Genomic DNA, 20,908 nt, shown 5'->3' with positions numbered 1-20,908 from the left:
GAGTGGTGGAGTTTCTGTAATTCAGATCAAGCAGTAGGGAAAATTTGAGAATTTATGTTGGTAGCCCTGATAGCCTCCAACCCAATGTTTGTGCAACAGCAGTTCAAACCACCACACCATTTTTTGTATTGCTGAGGTGCGTTTAGTTCGTTACTATGCTCAGTGTTCAAGAAAAAGCAAAGTATGTTTTGTGGCAGACTGAATTAAAGTCTGTAATTTTAGTTCGACGTGAATACGGAAAAGAGCCACCACATGAAAATAACATAGCATGTTGGTTCAACAGTTCAAAGAAACTGGATTTGTTCTCAAGGAAAATAAACTGGCAGACCATGAGTATCAGACGAAACTGTGGAACGAATTAGACAATCTGCAATCAGAAGTCCTAAAAAATCCATCTCTCGTCGAAGCCTCGAGTAAGATAGTTCGAAACAATAATTCACATAATTTTACCCAAAATATTGAAATTACACGCATATAAAATCTAGCTACTGCAGGAATTGAAACTTGATGATAGAGAAAAACGTTTCAATTTCACGGTTGAAATTTTCTACAAAATTAATAAAAACAAATCAGTTTTAGACGATATAATTTTTACGGATTAAGCTACATTCCATATTAATGAAAGTGTAAACAGACACAATTCATGAATATGGGGATCTGAAAACCCACTGTAATTTTTTAGAAACGAGGCGACACGCCTAAAGTTAATGTTTGGTGTGACGTGATGAAAATCGTGTAATCGGGCTTTTTTTCTTCACTGAAATGGAAATGTTTATTTCGATATGTTAAACAAAAACTGCTTTCCTCAACTGGATGTACTAGAAAACATGCAACGAATTAATTTCCAACAAGTTGGCGAACCCCGAACTTTAATGCATTCGTCAACCAGGCTTTGAACGTAAAATTTGGAAATCGATGGATAGGCCGGCAAGGACCTTTACCTTGGCCTCCAAGGAGTCCAGACCTGACACTTTGCGATATTTTCTTGTGGAGATATATAAAAAACATTGTTTAGTCGCAAAAAACACGCGACCTATGTCGGTTAAAGGAAAGGATTAATGAAGCGATTGTAACCATAACAGAAGATATGTTAATTCGGGCATGGGCAGAAACTGAGTATCGATTGGACATTTGCCGAACGACTAATGGTCCACTTATTGAAATTTATTAGTTATGTAAAAAAAACTGAGATGTCGAATTCGATAAATAAACAACGTCAACTTTAACTATTTTTGTTTTCATTTAATCCATCCTCAAAACCCCATCGTTCTTTTATGAAGACTATATAGCAAAACCAGTATGTGGTCCGATCGGAGAACACGCTATCGAACTTCGCAAAGCATCTAATGACATACATCCGGACATATACACTATTATATGATTCGGGGCTTATGAGCTCTGGAAGCGAGACTTACTGCCCGTCCCGGGTTTCAACTACCAAATTAAGCGATGCAATATTATACTGTGTTCTGCATAAGAGCTGGTTGTTTAAAGTAGTGAAATTTTACTACAGCATGTGTGATGTGTTACTGCAGTTATGTACCGGGTGGCACGATTTTGTTAGTCCTCACCAGTAATATTATTTTTTTTTCAACAGTGATACAATTTTATAAACATAGGTGCCATGTAATTAATTAGTAAATAACTCGATTTAGTCGGCCCAAATGAAAACATAAAACAATAAATGATTCTTTCTTACATTATTTGCTTATTGGTACGCATAACTTTCGAGTCAGACTATTACAGCGCCACGCGGTTTGTTTACAACAGGATAGCTCTTTAAGCGAATCGAGTATAACATTTATTTCCGTTTTGTTCAGCGGCTCTAAGTCTAGTCGTGGTTATTTTCTTGTATCTCATTGAATTATCCGGTCAACCTTCATTTACGTAATTTCCATCGTGAATAAATTTTATTAACGTACGATAACGAAAAATCCTACTTTTACGATCGTGTAATCACCGCTTCATTTACTAGCTAAATATTAAGAAAGACTGCCCGTGAATAAAAACTGTTGACTTCATTTATTTTTTCCAACGATCATATAACGTAATATATGAAATAGATATTAGTATTACATACAAATTTCAAGGGTTTTTCTTTTATTAAATAATGTAGAACAGTCATAATAAAGTGAAACATTAAAACACAAGTTTGGGATTTAATACAATATATCTGTACTATGTTAAGTAGAAGAAATTAAAAAAACGTTCCATTAAAATATGTACCAGCAATAAAACCTTACGTAAGATTTCTTCTTTCGGGATAGAGGATGAATTGTGATGAAATTGTGTAGTAATATTATTATTAAAAGTTTAATATTTAAACTTTTAAATAAAGTTTAAAAGTTTAATATTTAAACTTTTAAATAAAGTTTAATATTTAAAAGTTTAATATTTAAACTTTTAATAATATTAATGATGAGATAAATATACTGCGATAATGTGTCTTATATTTTTCAAATAAAAACAATCATTGTTTTATATTGTCTTGTAGAACAAAAACAAGCTAAATAAGATCAACATATTCATACATCGTTAAATATATGAGTGTTTATGTCACACGAGTGTGTTTTTTGTCGATTTTCGGGTGCGGTGGAGTTTATCGATTGTTATTTTTCTATTTGTTTAAAAGAAATATTGGTTTAAATTATTTTTTATTTTTTTTATTTTTTAAAGATACTGAGGTTTTAAAAAATAAGTCAATAAAGTTTATTGTATTATTGCAGTAGTGTAGTAAAATGAAATAACATGCAGAAATCAGCAACGATACAAACAATACATATATAAATAATACATTAATGGAAATACTTTGAACTAAATATCACTACTTATGAAAAAAGAATTTACTGCGCTATGTTAATATTTTAATTACAGTATGCTGGGAGATTTAAAACATTTTTCAATTTGATAGATTTGTAATATTTTTAAATAACGATTAAATCTATTTATTATATGCTAATAGGTGTACCTGTAGAATAACGAATAAGTGAGAATGCTTAAGAGGTCATAAAAGGGCCGAATTGAACTACAAGCGTAGCATAACAACATCGCTTTATGTATCGGGTGCATTTAAATCTCCGCTGCAAGAGTTTCTCACGGGTCGACCCTCAGAACTCGTACTCATAAGCGCTGAAATTTTGGTCCTTTAAAGAGCTAATATAAATGTTCCAAACTTGGTACACTGAAAGAATTCAAAATATTTACGAGACATCCCCCCCCCCCCCAACCTAATTATACACGACGTTCGGTTATAGTTCAAATCACAGTTTCTTTGATGTCAGTATAGAAAAAATCACAGAATTCGAGAACTTTTCCACTATATCGAATTCACTCCACTTTACTCTGTTTTTATCCTATTATTGTTATTTTTAAATTAAAATCTGTTAAAGCTGTAGAACATTGAAATCGCCCGACACAAGAACGAAAAAGCTTGTTCATTGAGAAGAATAGTAAGTTCTACAACAGTAAGTGTTTTAATAATTAAAAATTCTGTAGATCACCAAGTTTTTAGACCTTACAAATAGTATAAGTCTATACCAAAATAAAGGTAATGAAAATGATGTTTCTCTGCATTTAAAAACAAATCTGACAACAAAGATGTAATATTTTCCTGGCATAAGTTATTTATTTTTACATAGTGAAATAATAATTATACATGAAAAAGTTACCTAAGATTTATTTTTTGGAGGGGGATAATTTATGATGTTTTATTGTAGGATTGTCATTATATGTTTAAATAAACCAAAAAATTTTTTTTAAATTTAAAAATCTGTATTTTTTCTGCTCCTCCATCTTCTTCAAAATCATCCTCCAAGAAATTCTTTTGATTTTTCTACGTTTGCTTTGTTAAATAGAAAAAATTAAAAAACGTTCACTAAGAAATGTACCACTAATAATACCTTACCTAAGATTTCTCTTTTCGGGATGAATTGTGATGAAATTGTGTAGTAATAATATTAAATTATAAATAAACCCAAAAAACTTTTTTAAAGTTAAAAAATCGATGTTTTTAAGCCTCTGATTCCCCACCACCAATATTGCCCCCAAAGAATTTTTTGATCGGTCGCTTCCACTATTACTAAGCCTAGGAAGACATTAAAATAAATATGTTAAAGAATGTGCAATAAATAAAAAAATAGCTTTTTTCGATTTTTGGAGAAAGGGAAATTTTGGGGAAAATTCTTTAAAAAAATATAACATAAGCATGTACGAAAGTACTGAGCTTAGTATAAAGTGTGATTATGTTTTCAAAATTTTGAGAAAATTGACCCTCAAAATCCTCTTACTTTCTGGAGACATTGATCCCAACATTTTACCAACTAATTTCCTCATACACGAGTAAATTTCCTCATACACATTCACGAGTTTCTACACAAAATTTCATAAAAATCGGATAATCAGTCAAAGGTTATTAAGCTTCAAACACGCCAACGCACGTATGTACGTAGGTACAGTACTTATTAACATTAACCCCTTGTTTTGGAATTCCTGGGTCATGAAACGTCAGATATGCAAAAGAAAAACAATACCCTATATTTTTACTGATATCATACTTTCCTTTTTGCAGCATAGCTCTAGAACTACGATACCAGGAAAGTAGAAATATAAATGACAAATTAAATGGGTATCGCGACTACAATTATATATCAATCGGCTTCGTATGAAGTCGATAGATTCTTATTCTTTCTATTCTTCTAGGTCAAAAAATCAAAATTTTGAAAAAACATTTCGTTCAAGCGACAGACTATGCCGGTAAAACTTCCGCGGCCTCCAAAATGATTTTCATCTTTTTATTTATTTATTTCTATTCTACCCGTTGTTGTTGAGATACCTGCGATTATCTCTTTCGTTCATCCTTTCCCTAAGCCTGTCAACTGATCCCATCCTATTTCAATTCTCTTTCATCCCGACAACATTATATGTGCCTCATAACAATATCCGGGTTCCTTCGACATTAATGCGTATCGTCTTATCGTCGATAAACCTTTTACTTTCCCGACATTACTCGTTATCATCCCTGCATGGCTTTACCATCTCAACCGGTTTTTCCAATTACTCCTTAATATTCCTCATTTCAAAAACTTTGACTCTCCCTCTCCTGATTGAAACTATAATTATTTTAATAAAATTATAGTTGTGCTCGAGTCGTTACTGTAGAAAATCCAGTGTTTGAGCTTTTCTCGAAAACTGCAATTCACTCAAAACAGTTATAAATTTAAATTTAGCCATTAAATCGTAGCGGTTGTCTGAGTATATAGTTTTTTTTTTGTTTTCTTTATTATTAAAACTGTTCTGAGCTCACTAAATGGATCGAGTATTTATCAAATCCGTATAAACCGTGTACGTTTCGCGCTCTTGTAGCGCTCGCCAGATATTAAAAGTTACATACGAGCAATAATTAAAGATAATACAATGGAATTCGATTATTTGAAATTCAAATTGGGATTTAGTATATAGGTTTTTTATATATAGCATCGTTTAAGTTCCAATATTTGTTAAATGTTATCTATGCTATAAAGAAGAAATTTTTGTTTTGTGTATCTGTACTTCTTTGTTTACTGTTGTTTCATTATTTAGAAGAATCGTCGGGTACCTTTAATTCATTTACTGTAAATTAAGACGAATAAAGGGTTATACGTATACTGGCAACAGATCTTCATACCAGATAGGATACATTACTACGTATCGATATTTTTTGTCTGGGTGTAATGAAGATAACAAAAATACTATTTTACATAATATTTTTATTACAATGACATTGGATATGATTTTTTCACATATATTTTAACGAGAAAAATAAGACGGTGAAATGATCCTGACTTTTGACCGGAATCAACCCCGAGACCGGTTGAACTAAAGTTAAAATGTATTACTCGCAGCCATCTTGTGAATAATGTACAGAAATCATTTTCCGTCGTAGAGTAATTTAAAAACTTCTTAAAGTTACTTTTTTTGTGGTTGCATAAAAAGTTTTCATCGGATAAAAAATATTATCATTTTTACTGTAATAAACCTATTTTTAAAAATCATAATGATAATAATTGCCACAAAACTAAACTTTTTATGATGTTTCAAACGCGCAAACTTCTGAAAACGTTTGCCCAGATGTTTCTTTTTCCTGTTATATATATATTTTTTTTTCATATAATGAAAAGGAATCGGAAAAACTAGGGAAAATTAAAAAATTCCGCTGTATAATTTTAATTATATAATTAAATGACTGATATAATTTTAAGTTCCAAAACTTCTGGGCGAATGCAGACTTTATACAGTGCATTTTCCTTCGACTATAACTTTTACTGCAAATAGGGGTGACAAATTCTTTTTATGTATTTTTTGTTTATATTACTTACACATATAAATATGATTTTAAACCATCTTTATCGTGAGGACTTCATTGTAGTAAACAAATTTTAAGTACTACGAATAAATTCCTATACTCTAAAGAGATAAATTATGTGCGTTTAAAATTGATTAATCGTAGATAAGTGGCCGTAACGATATTTGTTACGGAAGAGTGGAAGATACTTTTAACATATCTGGCAACAGAAAAAAATCCATCCTAAACAGACGTTACCTTTAAATTATATGTATATACCTCGATAAAATAATAGTAGAAAAAAGCTTGAGCGCAGATCGACTGGTGTATCTCACCCGTGGTTTGTGTTGAAACATATAATTAAAGACAAATAATAAAAAACCATTTAAATAAATAATAAATCAATTTACAATTTCTTTTTGAAAAATCTAAATTACATAGACGATTTAACGAAATATATCGCATTAGATTACCGGTAAAAAGTGATATAATTAAGCACTCAGAAAATAATGAACGAAAAGGACATTTTATCTATTAAATCCGTAGAATAGTATATCTCCTTATAATGTTTCTCGATATAGTATTGAAGTCAATAACCGCAAAATTTAAAACCGTTTTATTGTCCGTCAAACGTTTTTACGATTTGTCTATTTATGGAGTTTTAATGAAAAATTTTCCCAATATATCTGTATTAGTTATCAATAAAAAACACAATCTTTTCTTTAAAAAAAATCCCAACCGATACGTCATAATGTCTAAAAGCGACGAAAACAAATTCTACTCGCTTAACACGCCTTTGTTATTAAATAATACGGATACAACTATGAAAGAATTAATTTTTTGACTGAAATATATTTCATTGCTTCTTTACCGTCATTCTCAAATCCGTAAGCGAGCTATCGGGTTAAAACTTAGAAAGCGTTAACCGTCCTGATATATTTACCGGTATTCGTACCGTGCAAACGATATGAGATTGTTTCCATTGATTTGTGATTTTTTTCTCAAACTTTTTAAAATATTTGTTTAGTATCGGTATCCATGTTGACAGTGGGAAGTACGATCGTCTACTATGCAAAGTACTTGGTTTCCTGTTTTTCTTTACTGTTAATATCAAACGATAAGCTACTTTTCAGTTATTTTTATTCACACCTTTAATACATTTAGATTTGTACGTACGGTCTTGAGCGATGTGTGACTTTATAGGTACCACACGTAACATAGTTCTTATAAATAACGCTTAAACTTTAAAGAAGTGGCCTATTTATGTCTAGAAATACAAACTTGAAAATTTCAAGAAAACGGATTAGATATCAAAAAAAAGCTTTATCGTTTTCATCAGGTAGTCATCTTAAGGAACAGAACAGGGATAAATAAATACGAACCTTGAAATAGTTGTAAATATTGTTCAGAACAATTCGACGTTTACATTATAATAACAGCATCATTCTGTAGCCGAATGAATAATGCGTGCGTTTTGTCTTTCATAAGATCAGCGATTGAAGTAAACGTGCTTATATCGTGTACGAGTCACTGCTATTTTTCAACCTTCTCCCTTCTTCAGGCGGTGAAACCGTACAGGTTAGCGCAGATAGTTTAAGATTTTACGATTCTGTGCTACATAGTAAAGGATATGCCGATTAAAGTTGTCTACCACGTTTGTTTTATTTTACGCGGATTTTTTTTTTTTTTTTACTCGACAGCCGAAAAATTAAGGTAGTTGCAGTCGATTAATGAGTCGTGCAAATTTATCCTAATTTATTTAATATCTTACTCACAATTATGAAGATTAGACCCTCTAGAGTACTTACTGCCTCGCTGTGGGATCTGAGCAGCTGAAAATAAAGAAAACACATATTACAATTTCTATCCAACAAAATTTAACGTAGGCTACATTTAATAAGTAAGTAAACGTGTAAGCCTAAATATACTCTTATAAATATAAAAGCTAATTGGATTTATTAAATAAAATAACAAACAAATGACAAATAACATATACATAAGACGATTAAACTAAAACAATCAATCAAACACTTATTAACATGTAACAACTAATGAGAATATATGCATATAGAAAATATTTAATAAGTACAGTATAACCTAATCTTATGGAGTTATATAAATTAAAAAATGAAATAAACTATTAAAAAAATTTCATAATTATTTTCAGTGACAGACGTTTTAATTTTAAATCTTTACAAAGCTACTGAAAATAATTTATTCGCGTTTATTCGAACGTATATATTTCATTCTAAAAAATTAAAGTTCCAAATTTTTAAACGCGTAAAATTACATAAGATACGTACCGTAACTTTTTTAACCGTATAAATTTTCGGTCGTTAAAAATATAATCTCTTAACGTCATTGGTTTATATCTGTATTCATTTTTTTCTTATAATTTTGCCATTTACTATTTACCGTTTTATTTTAGACGGATGCTGACCGTAATTTGGCAAGATTAGAACAATATTAAGACGAAACGTGGGCGAACCACTAATAATAAAACATTTTTCAATACGGCAAAAATCTAGCGGTAACTATAATTTTTGCGGTATTACTATATACAATATTTACTTTATTTTACGAACGTTCTAATATAAGGAAGATCAACGTCTGTGTATATATAGGATTTATATATATATATTTATACATATATATATATATACACGGCCTATATATTCACACATAATACATCGGAAAATATTTGTCATATAAAAATATATATATTATTATATATATATTTATATACACAAATAAGGTTTTAATAATTTATCGTATAATACCTGTCTGAACTAATAAAAGATCTAACCAACTAGCAAGATGCAATGCAACACTGGAGTACACAATGGATTTTTACATGCATTGAAGAAGCATTGGGTATATGGGTGGGGGAAAGCGGGCGGGGCGGCCGGGCTCGGGGCAGGTGGTCTAAGCGCAATCAGACTGACTAGAGAGAGAGTAATACGAGACAGTGGTAGAGAGAGAGAGTGGTACACTTGACTCACAAGCATGAAGAGGAGGGTGTTTTCCTTCGTTTAGCGTTGACTGCTCTCACGTTAACATTGCGCATCTGGCAGTCTGCAATGCAAACAAGAGAGGAGTCAGAGACAAAAGAAAGAGAAGTGATTCATTCCCCTTAAAACACAATCGCTCATCGGCTATACATTTTTCATACACACACACACATACACCCATACATACATAGATACACACATACTATATACACTGAGGCGAGGCACAACTAGTGTATTTATAATGTATCCTACGATATACAGTAATCATTATAAAAATAAAATAAACTAACTTATCTTAGTATTTATGATAACTTAACCTAACATAATGGTTAAATTAAATCTACCCGCAGCAAACGAAATGTAGGTTTTCTCTTATAACTAATAACGAACGCTGTGCGAACGCACGGACACAGTGTAACAGGGATCAAAAAATGGAGAGGAAAGTTTTTACACGTATTTTTGCCTCTGGAAACCTTGAAAAAGCGAATTAATATGTAAAATAATTATATTCGAACGTATTTATGACATTGTTTGTTTGATATTACGGTCAACATTTCAAAAAATTAAAGAATTTTCGAAAAGAAATTAAAAACAAAAAAAAAATGATTTCTATGTATATGAAAGTATTCTTCCAGATCTTTTCGGAACTACTGTGGAATTACTTCGGCAGATGGCGTATGATTAATGGCACTTATCTTGAAGGGGTTAGAAAACCCATTTAATACTTAGAACCTAACAGTATATTTGATTCACTTAATAAACGTTATGAATTTGTATAAAATTCATAACATTTTTCTGTTTCATTTTGTTTTTAATGATAAAAATTGATCTTTTTTGTTCAGAATTATATTCTCTACAAGTTTGGATAATATAATTTACCCACTTATCAGTCATTTAACAAAATTATTGTACTTCAAACCTTAAAAAAACGTGTTTTTCGTCACCGAATGTTTTTGTTTTACGTTGGATATCATAAAAACTAAGGGAGATACAGTTCTGAGACCTGTTTTATTCGATTTATTAGGTCAAAAAGTATAAGAAACCACCATGTTTACTCTTTAGACGTATAACGCTTTAAAAATTTCAGTATGAAACCGGAGGAACTGAAATCCGGGCGAAATGTTTCGCTAGCCGTAACTCGATAACAAAGCCTTTTGACATATTATGTTTAAATGAACTTTTTTCCTTATTTTAAACTCTAAAATCCGTTCCAAATTTATTTCCCCTTCCTCCTGAATCATTTTTGTATAATATCCATTGATATATAATCAAGTGTATGTCAGATCAACGTTTGACGCCCAAAAGTATGAATCGGTAGCTGATATCTTCATCTTGTGTTTATATTTATGAATAGATAATCTTTGTTAACATGAATGGTCACTTATTCTCAAGTAATAGCTGCGATTTACCTCTACCGAACCAGACCGTAAAACTGTTTTGTTTGCATATAACTCAACACAATACTTCGGCTCACGAGAAGGGCCTCGCTACGCTTCCGTTCCCATTATATTAAATTACAGAACCGTTTAAAATATGTTTCCACTAATTTATTTCAAATTACCGAAACAGCATTACTCTGTCGATGAATTTTTATATATCAAATTAAAAAATTTAATAAAACCTGAAATTTTCTGCGTCCAAATTTCAACGGGAACATAAATATGTGATCAAATAATTTTCAATAACGCCTTTTGAATTATGATTTATTTTATATATTAAATACATTTAAATATTCACGTTAATATTATTTCACGTGCTTATTATTTTAAATAATGATCATCGACTTTAATTGCATTTATTTTTTATCTTACACTTAACTTTTGTGATACAAAATTACACTAATTTTGTGATACTGCTCGGACCGAGAATTTATCACAGTTTCCTTCGATTCATACAGAAAAATGCCGGAGCAGTTCATTCTTTATTCTTGGAGCTGCATATCTACACATTCTTGATCTATATGACGTAATATCTACGTCATATATAAAATTTTATATAACCGATAATAAAAAATTTATATATGTTTTTTTCGAAAGCTACGGTGTAACTTTCTCTTGTAAAATTTTGAGAAACTTTGTATAAATTTCAGTCGACTAAATTAGCATTATGTATTTTCTTTCGATGAATATGTTTTTACCTAAAATATTGTCTAAAAGTGTGGGTATAGAGCCGTTAAAACTTTCTAGATATTTTATTGGTCATTATGGTGATAAGTGGTTCATTATAATCGTACGTTATTTGACGTGAATGAGTGTTTTAGATTATGCAACATTTGTTAAAATGTTGCGTGCTTGTTCTAAATCGTGATCAGATTTAATGTAAATTAATGTTATTTACGGTGGTTTTTCTATTTATTTTGTTTATTTTTAATCGAGTGCCATGAAATCAACACACCTGAACAATAAGTTATTGATTATTATTACTTGTAGTAATATTTGACAAAAAAAAAAGTGTATTTAAAGAGCAATTGCAACACATAAGATTAAATATATTATTTAACGGTACTGCAAATAGATTTCCTAACCTCATCAAGACGAGTCTAACCGGTATCAGGCCACGTACAGCACCATTATCAAAAAGGAATAGGAAAATATTTCAAAAAAGATGTTCTAGAAACAAATTTTCTTGTATTTAGAAAATAAATAATTCCTCTTAATTTTTTTAATTTTAAACTACATTTTGTCATGCTGATCCAAGATAGAACATTTCGAGCAACACTTTTTGGAAAAAAATATCGAAAATCATTATGTTCTTAAATCGCGGTAATTGTTTGTATTTCGGTAATACGGTAGGACCTGCCTGCCAAACTCTGAATATCTAGGTCGTGTGATTCGGTTAAAGTTTATGTCAAACTCAAGATTTAAACGTAAAAATCCGGCATAAATAATAAAAAAATCAATTTGAAACAAAGAAATTTTTAAATTGATTTAAAAATTGATGCCTTGAGCATCATTTATATGGAGTACGAAATTTCTTTCTGACCGCTATTAAAAGATTAAGTTCGCTACCCGGACTAACATGAAAATTTTAGTTATTTAAAACACGGTACATCCAAAATCTCGTACGCTTTGAAGAGAACCTTTTCAGGAGTTGATAAAAAAAGAGTGTGGATCGTTCTGAAAAATATCTGCTGATTTCTACAATTTAGAAAAAACTTTTCGTAAATAAAAAGTCCTTACAGTTCGCCTGTTTCTTCCGATAATAAACCGTTTTCATAACAGTTTATCGGCTATATCGTAGATAAAAAATAAATTTATAAATTAAATACTTCGAATCCGTACGTTAAATAACCAAATGAAAAATAAAAAATTAAACTACACGCTAAGATCTGTGTAGTCATATCCGTAACTCTATGTAAATCTATCCTTCACGTTTTATTTGAAAAAAATATTATTTTGTCGTGATCTTATTTTTGCATATAAAAAAAAAAGGAGTTAATAGGTTATAAATACGGTAGATAACATTTTCAATAAATAAAAAGAGCATTAAACTAATTCCCCCCTCACTAATGGCCTAACGTTGGCATACGAAATACAAAAACTGCTACAGAATATTTACCTCATAGTTTTCGATCGAATTTTGTATACTTTACGATATTCTTTGTTTCTAATGGGGGTAACTGATAAATTTATTTTCACTGAATGAGAAAAGGTTTTGTACGGCAATGTCACGCATTAAAGTACAATGAATCTGTAAGTTACTTGAAGTCGGTGGAATTGTTTTTATTGTTATTTAACTCTTAAGAAGAAAGTTTTTCACGCCCCATTAAATATTTCGCGCCGAAGGAACTTAAGATTAAGTTAATTACGTAAAACTTTTTAACTTTAATTAGTACAGCTTCATAAAATATTTTATATAGATATAATTACTGTATATGGTATAAATGTAAACATATAGCAGCATATTATTACGTTAATATTTGTAAAAAGCAAATACGTTACCGAGCGTTTGCTAACCGTTGCACATATACTCGAAGCAAGATTCTGCCTTTAGCTCGATTCTCCTGCTAGTTAGTTTAAACGCAACCAGAAATTTTACAGCGGTCAAAATAAGCTTATAGCTTTTCTAACACGTGTAATCCTTCGTACAACTGAAAATATTGTTGCATGACGTTAAACATCGTTTTTTTTATCGAAAGAATAAAAGTATATACAATAAAGCGATAAACTTATTGTCTACAAATAATTTGCAATTAAATTACAAAATAAGAATAAATAATAAAAATGAAATTAACGAATACGAATAATTTTTCAGTTAAATTAAAATCTTTACTCCGATAGATTACTATATCACACAATTTATAATAATCATATACTAATTATATACCGATTAAGATAAGGATTAATCTTGGAGAGTTATTTATGAATTCATTCCTTGTACTTAATCGACACTGCAGATCTTACACTACCGCTGGAAATGTTCACACGTAAATATTTACGGTCGAAAGCCCAGCAAATACATAGAAAACGGTGAAGTTAAGGTGTATATCTGGCTTGCCTTAAATTAAAGAAATCTGATCTATAAATTTTATATTACCATATTGAAATATGAAAATTATTATTCACCGGTCGGTTCGAGCTCTATAAACTAATGCGACTCGTGCTTTGGAAAAATAGTCTTAGTGTCGGTAAAAATTTAAATTATAATTGCCGATTCGAAAATAGAGTAGTAATTATTTTTATTTGTATACACTTCTTTCATCATTTTGTAGAACAATTTATGTTAACTTTTTGCGTTAAGCAGTTAAAGTTACAGTCTCTCTGACACTTTCTTTTGTTCCAGACTAGCAACTCGGACATCAAATTTATATTTGATCTCTGATAGAAACGACAAACACGTAAACGTGTAACTTCAAAATAAGAGCGCCGTAAAGCTTAAAGTAATCCATCTTTATTTTCTCGGGCGTACTCAGACTATATCCAAATTCTTTTACCCGACCAGAAAGTCGGACTATTCTAAAAAAAATCTGTGGATTTTTTTTTACACATCAAAAATACATTTAATCTTCCAATGTTCCGATATTATGATCGGATTAAAGTATTAATACTAACATCTTTTTTACAAATTTAATTTCAGAAACGCGTAAACCCGATATTTTTACTATTTTAGTGAGTTTAGTAAGAATTGTAAGCCGAATTCATGCAATCATATCATAATCGTCTTCTTGTTACAAAATATAAGGAAGGATTAACGATATAGAGCCCGTATCATCTACGGCCAGATTTATGGAAAAAAATTATACGAGTGAATAAAAGGATTATAAATGTTACTTTCAATTTTTATGATTTTTGTCACTTTTTTTTAAGTTTTTTTAATCGTAACAGTAAAGGAACTGTTAAAAAATAATAATTTATATGGAAAGGCCGACGTTTGAATTAAATAATATTTAGATTAAAACGTTTAATAATTTTTGATATTTTATCTCATTATTTTAATTCCTTATATAATATCTTGTTATTGTAATTCGATGTTCTATAAAAAAACTATATTTTAATATATTTATACGTGATAAATAAAAAATACTCGTGTGCTGTGAATAGAACATTAGAGTTTCGACCACTACAACTAAAAATTTCGTGAAGTCTACATTTTATCTTCGAAAAAGGGATAAATTTTAAGAAAAATCAGTTAAAATGTTGAGGATAGAATCGGAGGAACTCAAATCCTGACCGTAACGAACTGTGTTTTTAAATTGTGTTATGAATTTACTTTTAACCGTTTTATTGATTTATTTACGTATTTGAGAAATAAAGCGGGCGTGTATGTGTCAAATCTATGCCGATTACGGTTAAAATTTTTGTTGTATCGTCGAACGCGAGTGAAATTTCTATAGCATGATGACTGTAGTGTGTCGTTCAGGATGACCGAGATGAAGGGCGACGTCGGTACGATGGAAAGAGGGGTGAGAAGTACCAAGTACCAGGACAGATGGTGTTGGTCCCACGATGCTTTTAACGACCGCATAGTTCTTTCTTCAGCACTCTTTCTAGCTATCCCCTCGACATCTCCTGAAAAATTTCAGCGGCTAATCTGGACTTGTGACAGCCTTTTTACCTCTTTCCCTTCCTCCTGCCTGCCCGCGGCCACGCCTTCACCATTGCTTCATCTGTTCTTCCTTAAGTCGTGGGAGGAGTGCAAAACTCATTCATACACGACTGTACATACAAGTATGTTCACTCTCTTTAAACTCTTTTCTTACATATAAAAAAATTAACTTACTGTTAAACCGGTTTCAGCGGGTAATAATGTAATGCTATATCTACGGAGTGAATTGAACTATGTGTTACTATATTTTAATTTTTTGACGCTGATCAAGTTATTCGTTTTTATTTATTTGAATTTAAAGATATTCTACCAGAATTTTCTCTGTTTTACATATCTGTTTATAAGTTTCTCAAATAAATAATCATCCATTTTTTGATTTTACGCATTTCCAGTTAGTTGTTTATTTTTTTATTTTTGTTTACACGGGCTTCTGTGTTTTATTTTTAAATTAAAGTAGTCCATTTTCCAAATAATTTTATGTGTTTTTTAAATTTTCTTCTATCGCTTTTTTGCATCTTTTTATATTCGTTCTCATATTCAGTATTCGGTTTCATGTATATATATTTAACCACTAAATTACTTATATGAAAACCACAAAATACAGACTTTCAAATACAGATTTTGCAAAAGTTGTTAATGCCTTTCAGAACTTTCAAAAGCACTGCTATAAATTTTGTATAATTTTTTATTTTTATCTTACATGAATGATATAATCTATTTCTCAAATTATAATTTAAAAAATTTCTGCCTCCACGATCATTGCAGTATTAATGAATTCAATTAATCGTTTAATTTATGTTCATTTTTCGTTAGTATAGACTTTTTTTTATGGCTTTTTCTCCTCTATATATTCGTAATATTGTTTATATCTATTAATAAGTATTCATTTTTCAATAATGACTTCTGTTACGTTTGAAATCCTATAAGGCAATTCTTGTAATTTCGTATCGCCACGAAAACCTCTTTCAGTTAATTTATTACCAGTTAATACATATATTACAATCAGTCACACTCGACGCGTTTTGGTTGCCTCATTCCGCTTTTTTTAGAGAATAATATAATACGTTCAGTTCCTTCACGTATTTTTTTTATTACCTAATGTGCTTTTAAAAATCAAAGGCAAAACCTTTTTTTAATTTTTAATCCATTTATTAACTTATTTTTACGATTCAAAAATATAAAATTACATAAAGAAATTACATTTACACAGCCTAAATTTGTACGTGGACATGAAAGTTTTTACGGCGATTATTTTACTCTATAGCAATTTAGCCTACGTATTACGTATGTTTTTAATCGTACTGTTATTTATAAATTGTTTAAAATTTTTATTCCCCTATATTTTTAGAAAGATATTAAAAAACAACAAAACACTACCGAAAATAAATCATTAGATACATCAAATTTTAGATATTAAACGTTTTCAGAACGTTATAAATCGTTAAATTTTGTATAGATAACTTTTTAATTACTAAAATTAACCGATAAATATCTCATTATTGAGATTAAACGACTGTTTTATTGAATAGTACATTTTTCACATGTTATATCTATTATCTGGCTATCGTTTATATTAATTTTTAAATAAATAAACGAAGTAAAATGCGAACAAGACACGATAATATGTAACGTCACAGGTAAAATTAAAACAGAAGTTACTTACCGTGGTAATTATAGCCATGTACTCGATTTTTATTTTTTTTGTAAAAATATCGAAACATCAATTTTAAGAAAGCGATCGACCGAAATCGAAAATTATTATTTATTTATTTACTAACGAGGTTCGATGCTTACTTACCCCGAATATATTATAATGAATAACTTACGCCTATTTACAGAAGGGTTTGAACACGTTAGGATTCAACGTTAGTTTATGCGAACGGTTTTTCTGGTAGTTAAATGTTTGAATGAAATCGTTTACTTAATCGAACGCATTAAAAATTTATTGAAATCGTTATCCAAATATCTTATTTTTATTTTACTTATTACACAAAATACAAAATAGTAGGCTGTAGTAGTAGGATAACAATTTAAAATAATTGAGCCTTCGATGGATAAAGTCTAAAATAATAAGTAAATTTGTTGGTAATAACTGGTTCGTTATTCTTTTTTGTTACTTTTTAGACCGGTAAATTATCTTTACTTTGTTCATCTATATCGGTGCAGTTTTTGTATAAATTATGAAATAACCAACTTAAAATAACGGAAGATAACAATTTTTATGAAATATTACTTTTAGGCCTACGCATATAATTTACCAAGTTTATTGACAGATAGATCTTACAAAGTGAACTTAGCTTTTTGTATTTATATATCGAACTATGTTAAAAACATTTTTACCAACAATAAAGATCTTGTGTTTAGATCAAACAGCTTTATTGAAAGATTATATAAACTGTGGAAACTATTCGAAAATTTTTGATGTATGAGTTCAACGTGAAAACTATACCGACTAAAATGATGAAGTTGCTCTAAAAAATAACCTGATACGTTTTGCATCATCACGTTATTTAATATTAATTGTTAAATATTGAAAAATCAAATTTTATTACATAATTATGATGTGAGAGACAAAATAATTAAAATTTTAATACAATAATTAAACAAATAAATTAGCCGAATAAATTAATTTTATTCGGAAGCCTGAATTTCTTACGAGTTTAACCATAAAGTCTTTAAAATATAAATATTTATATTTAACACTAAAAAAAGTTTGCAAAAAAAGCTCTCATTTATACAACCCAAAAATATTCGTTTCTCTAAAAATTACTCAAAAGAAAAATCGGTACGTGTTTTTACGGTTATTTTTTCATAAAACTCTATCTTTTTACCTGAAAAACAAATAGAAAATATGTATATTATAATCGTCAGATCGGATGTGAACTGCGAATAAAGTTTCAGGCATTTCACCCGCTATACAAACTCGGCTTCCTTGTTCTCTAATTAAACTACCGAGTCCTAGTATTTTAAACTTAAATATAATCGGAGGTACTGTTTTGAAGAACAATGCTTTTCGGAAAGTTTTACGTAGGGTCACGGATCAAAGAAAAGAACCGGGGCCGCATTTTTAATTAAATGTATAGAGATTTTTCCGCTGCAAATAATAAATATTACCTTCGGTAAAAGAAGATTGAAATTTTTAGTTATACAAACATATATATTCATACAACTTATGCCGAGTCGGGCAAGTAGGGTTCTTCTGCCAAATGTTATTTAAACTACTCTCGGGTTAAAAAGGGATCAATAACAATGCGTTTCACAATCGGTTCAACGCTATCGGTTACAAAAAAATTCGCAAAAATCTAGTTGTTCTAGCAAACAACTCCGAGAGAAACATATAGGTTGTTGCCTAGCAGTGTAAGCTACCTTCAGAATTTCTTGTAACAGGTCTATATTCCCGGAGCCGTCTCTGGAGTTCGTGTCAAATTTTTAAGTAATAAAAAGTGATCTTGTTTTCGGTTACGCATTTAGTATATGTAGTATAATACCTCGAATTTTTTGTTATCATCGAAACTTCAACGCAAAACGATTTAATAAACCAGATAAATTAAACCACCCGCGCAACATGTTGCGGTGACGATCTAGTCAGCGGGGAACTGTAAAATATAAACTGACTTTCACGATCTTTATGAATAGTACTCGAATAAAACCCGAAAAAAAAACGCTGACCGCTGACCTGTTTCACAACTAATATCATTTTTTGAACGCCGTGGAACTCGACTTATTTATGAAAGAGTATCCGAGAAGAATAAAAAAATATCTCAGATTACATCGAATCTTTGAAGTCTCTTCTGATTCTCCCGCACGGCTCCACCTACATCGCTAAGTTCGTATGCCAACAGCTCCTTCACGACATAACCCATTCTTTCTAAAAAAAAAAATCACCATTGAAACCGTTAGAGAGATGGATGTCGGTGCATCAACAAACTATATAAGAAGAGCATATAAAATACCGTCAGGGCAAAATTCTTTAAAACAGATGGATAAAGTGGATTCACTCGAGTATTTTTCAACTACTTCAAATAATGAATAATAAATCACCTCTGACGCGGGCCGCTGAAAAGAAAATGATTCATCAGTCGATTTAACGCAATGATCGAAAATATAAAATTTTAGAAATAATAATGCAACTTACTTCCACATGTCCTTATGGAAACGACTTAAAGTAATGATATATGTTTTTGAGAGGATGGTTCTTTTGTTTTACTGGAGAAACACTTTTCCATGAAAAATCAGTGATGACAACGAATCGTTTTGTTATCAGCGATAATATAAAACAGCAAGACTTAATTCAAATTTACTGCAAAAAAAACAAAAGCATCGCGTACGCAATTAAATTTGACATAAACATGTTTTTAAAAATTAAGTATTTGGTGATCCCAATTAATGAAGCCGTTAGAAGTCGTGCAGGATGAATTTTTAATAACGTTTTATGATGGGTACGCGGAAAGAGAATATAATTGTTTAGTATATCGTTAATATAATATAATTTGTTACATATCATTTGATATTAAACCTTAAAAAATATTTGTATAAAGAGAAATATTGCATGGTATATCACTGAATAGGGTTTTAATTCTCGAGGTAAATTTGAATAAATTTATAATAGGCCGGTCGCTTAATGGTGTCGTGTTGTAGCGCTATTATATCAAATTTTTACACGTATAGAATAATACATTCAGATTCAAATGCCGAGTACTAACGAAAAAAGTAGAGATAAACAAACAACCTTACAAGTGTTAATAAATTAATTTCAGCTATCGGTGAGTTTTCCAAGTCACAAAGTAATACAAATAACTGTTCAGAAAACGATAAACAATAAAATTTCTATCGTTATCAGTAAAAATACATTTATTAATCAGAGTAACTCCCTGGTTATTTTGGCTATTTTACTTTGTATTAGTGCTGGTTTAAAATATTATCGTCAAAAGTGTTGAGCGGATATCGAGATACCGAGCACTAACGACCAAATAAAAACGATTTTAAATACCGAGATCTTCATTATATCTGTTTAATAAAGTACTACGTGAACGTTCTTCCCCGTTCATCGTTTTAAGCGAGCAATTTAAGTTAACCCATTCTTTATGATACGGTGATTCTATTTTTACCATCTTCTCATGCTCTTGTGTGTGCGTGCTTATAAGTGTGTGTGGCGCGCGCGTCTATTCTACGTCTTTATTGTACTGAAAACGGGAAAAGTCGCAATTACCTAGTTAAATCGCTGTGAACGATTTGAAAATTACGCGTATTATCCGGTTGAAGAAACGCCTCGATGTTTTATCGTATTGTCTCCCAACGGTCGTGCTGCGCGATTCGGTTTCACCGACGTTTGTGCTATCGACTGTCGATCTGTACCGAAAGTCAAACCGAATTATAAGATCACCGAAGAGTGTAATCTATACAGTTTATTTCATTCAGGAAGAAACAATTAAGACTTTATTAAGATTTTCTCACGACCGAATAAAAACTTCTCCGGTGGATGACGCAGTAATTTTAGTTTACTTCTTCCATCTTTTTATTTGTTCACGGTTAC

General features: G+C 30.4%; 1 protein-coding gene across 1 annotated transcript in view; it reads right to left on the bottom strand.

Moving 5' to 3' along the window:
* onecut (homeobox protein onecut) overlaps window positions 1-20,908 on the bottom strand; it is a 165,802-nt gene that overhangs the window by 62,819 nt on the left and 82,075 nt on the right. The window contains exon 5 of the mRNA XM_075361945.1: window positions 8,128-8,151. Within this exon, the coding sequence (XP_075218060.1) occupies window positions 8,128-8,151 (24 nt within the window). The remainder of the gene's footprint in view (window positions 1-8,127; window positions 8,152-20,908) is intronic.

Source organism: Lycorma delicatula, chromosome 4, assembly GCF_047948215.1.
Source record: "Lycorma delicatula isolate Av1 chromosome 4, ASM4794821v1, whole genome shotgun sequence".
Classification (NCBI taxonomy): Eukaryota; Metazoa; Arthropoda; class Insecta; order Hemiptera; family Fulgoridae; genus Lycorma; species Lycorma delicatula.
The sequence above is the reverse complement of the archived record's forward strand: the minus strand, read 5'-3'. Positions and strand labels throughout refer to the sequence as shown.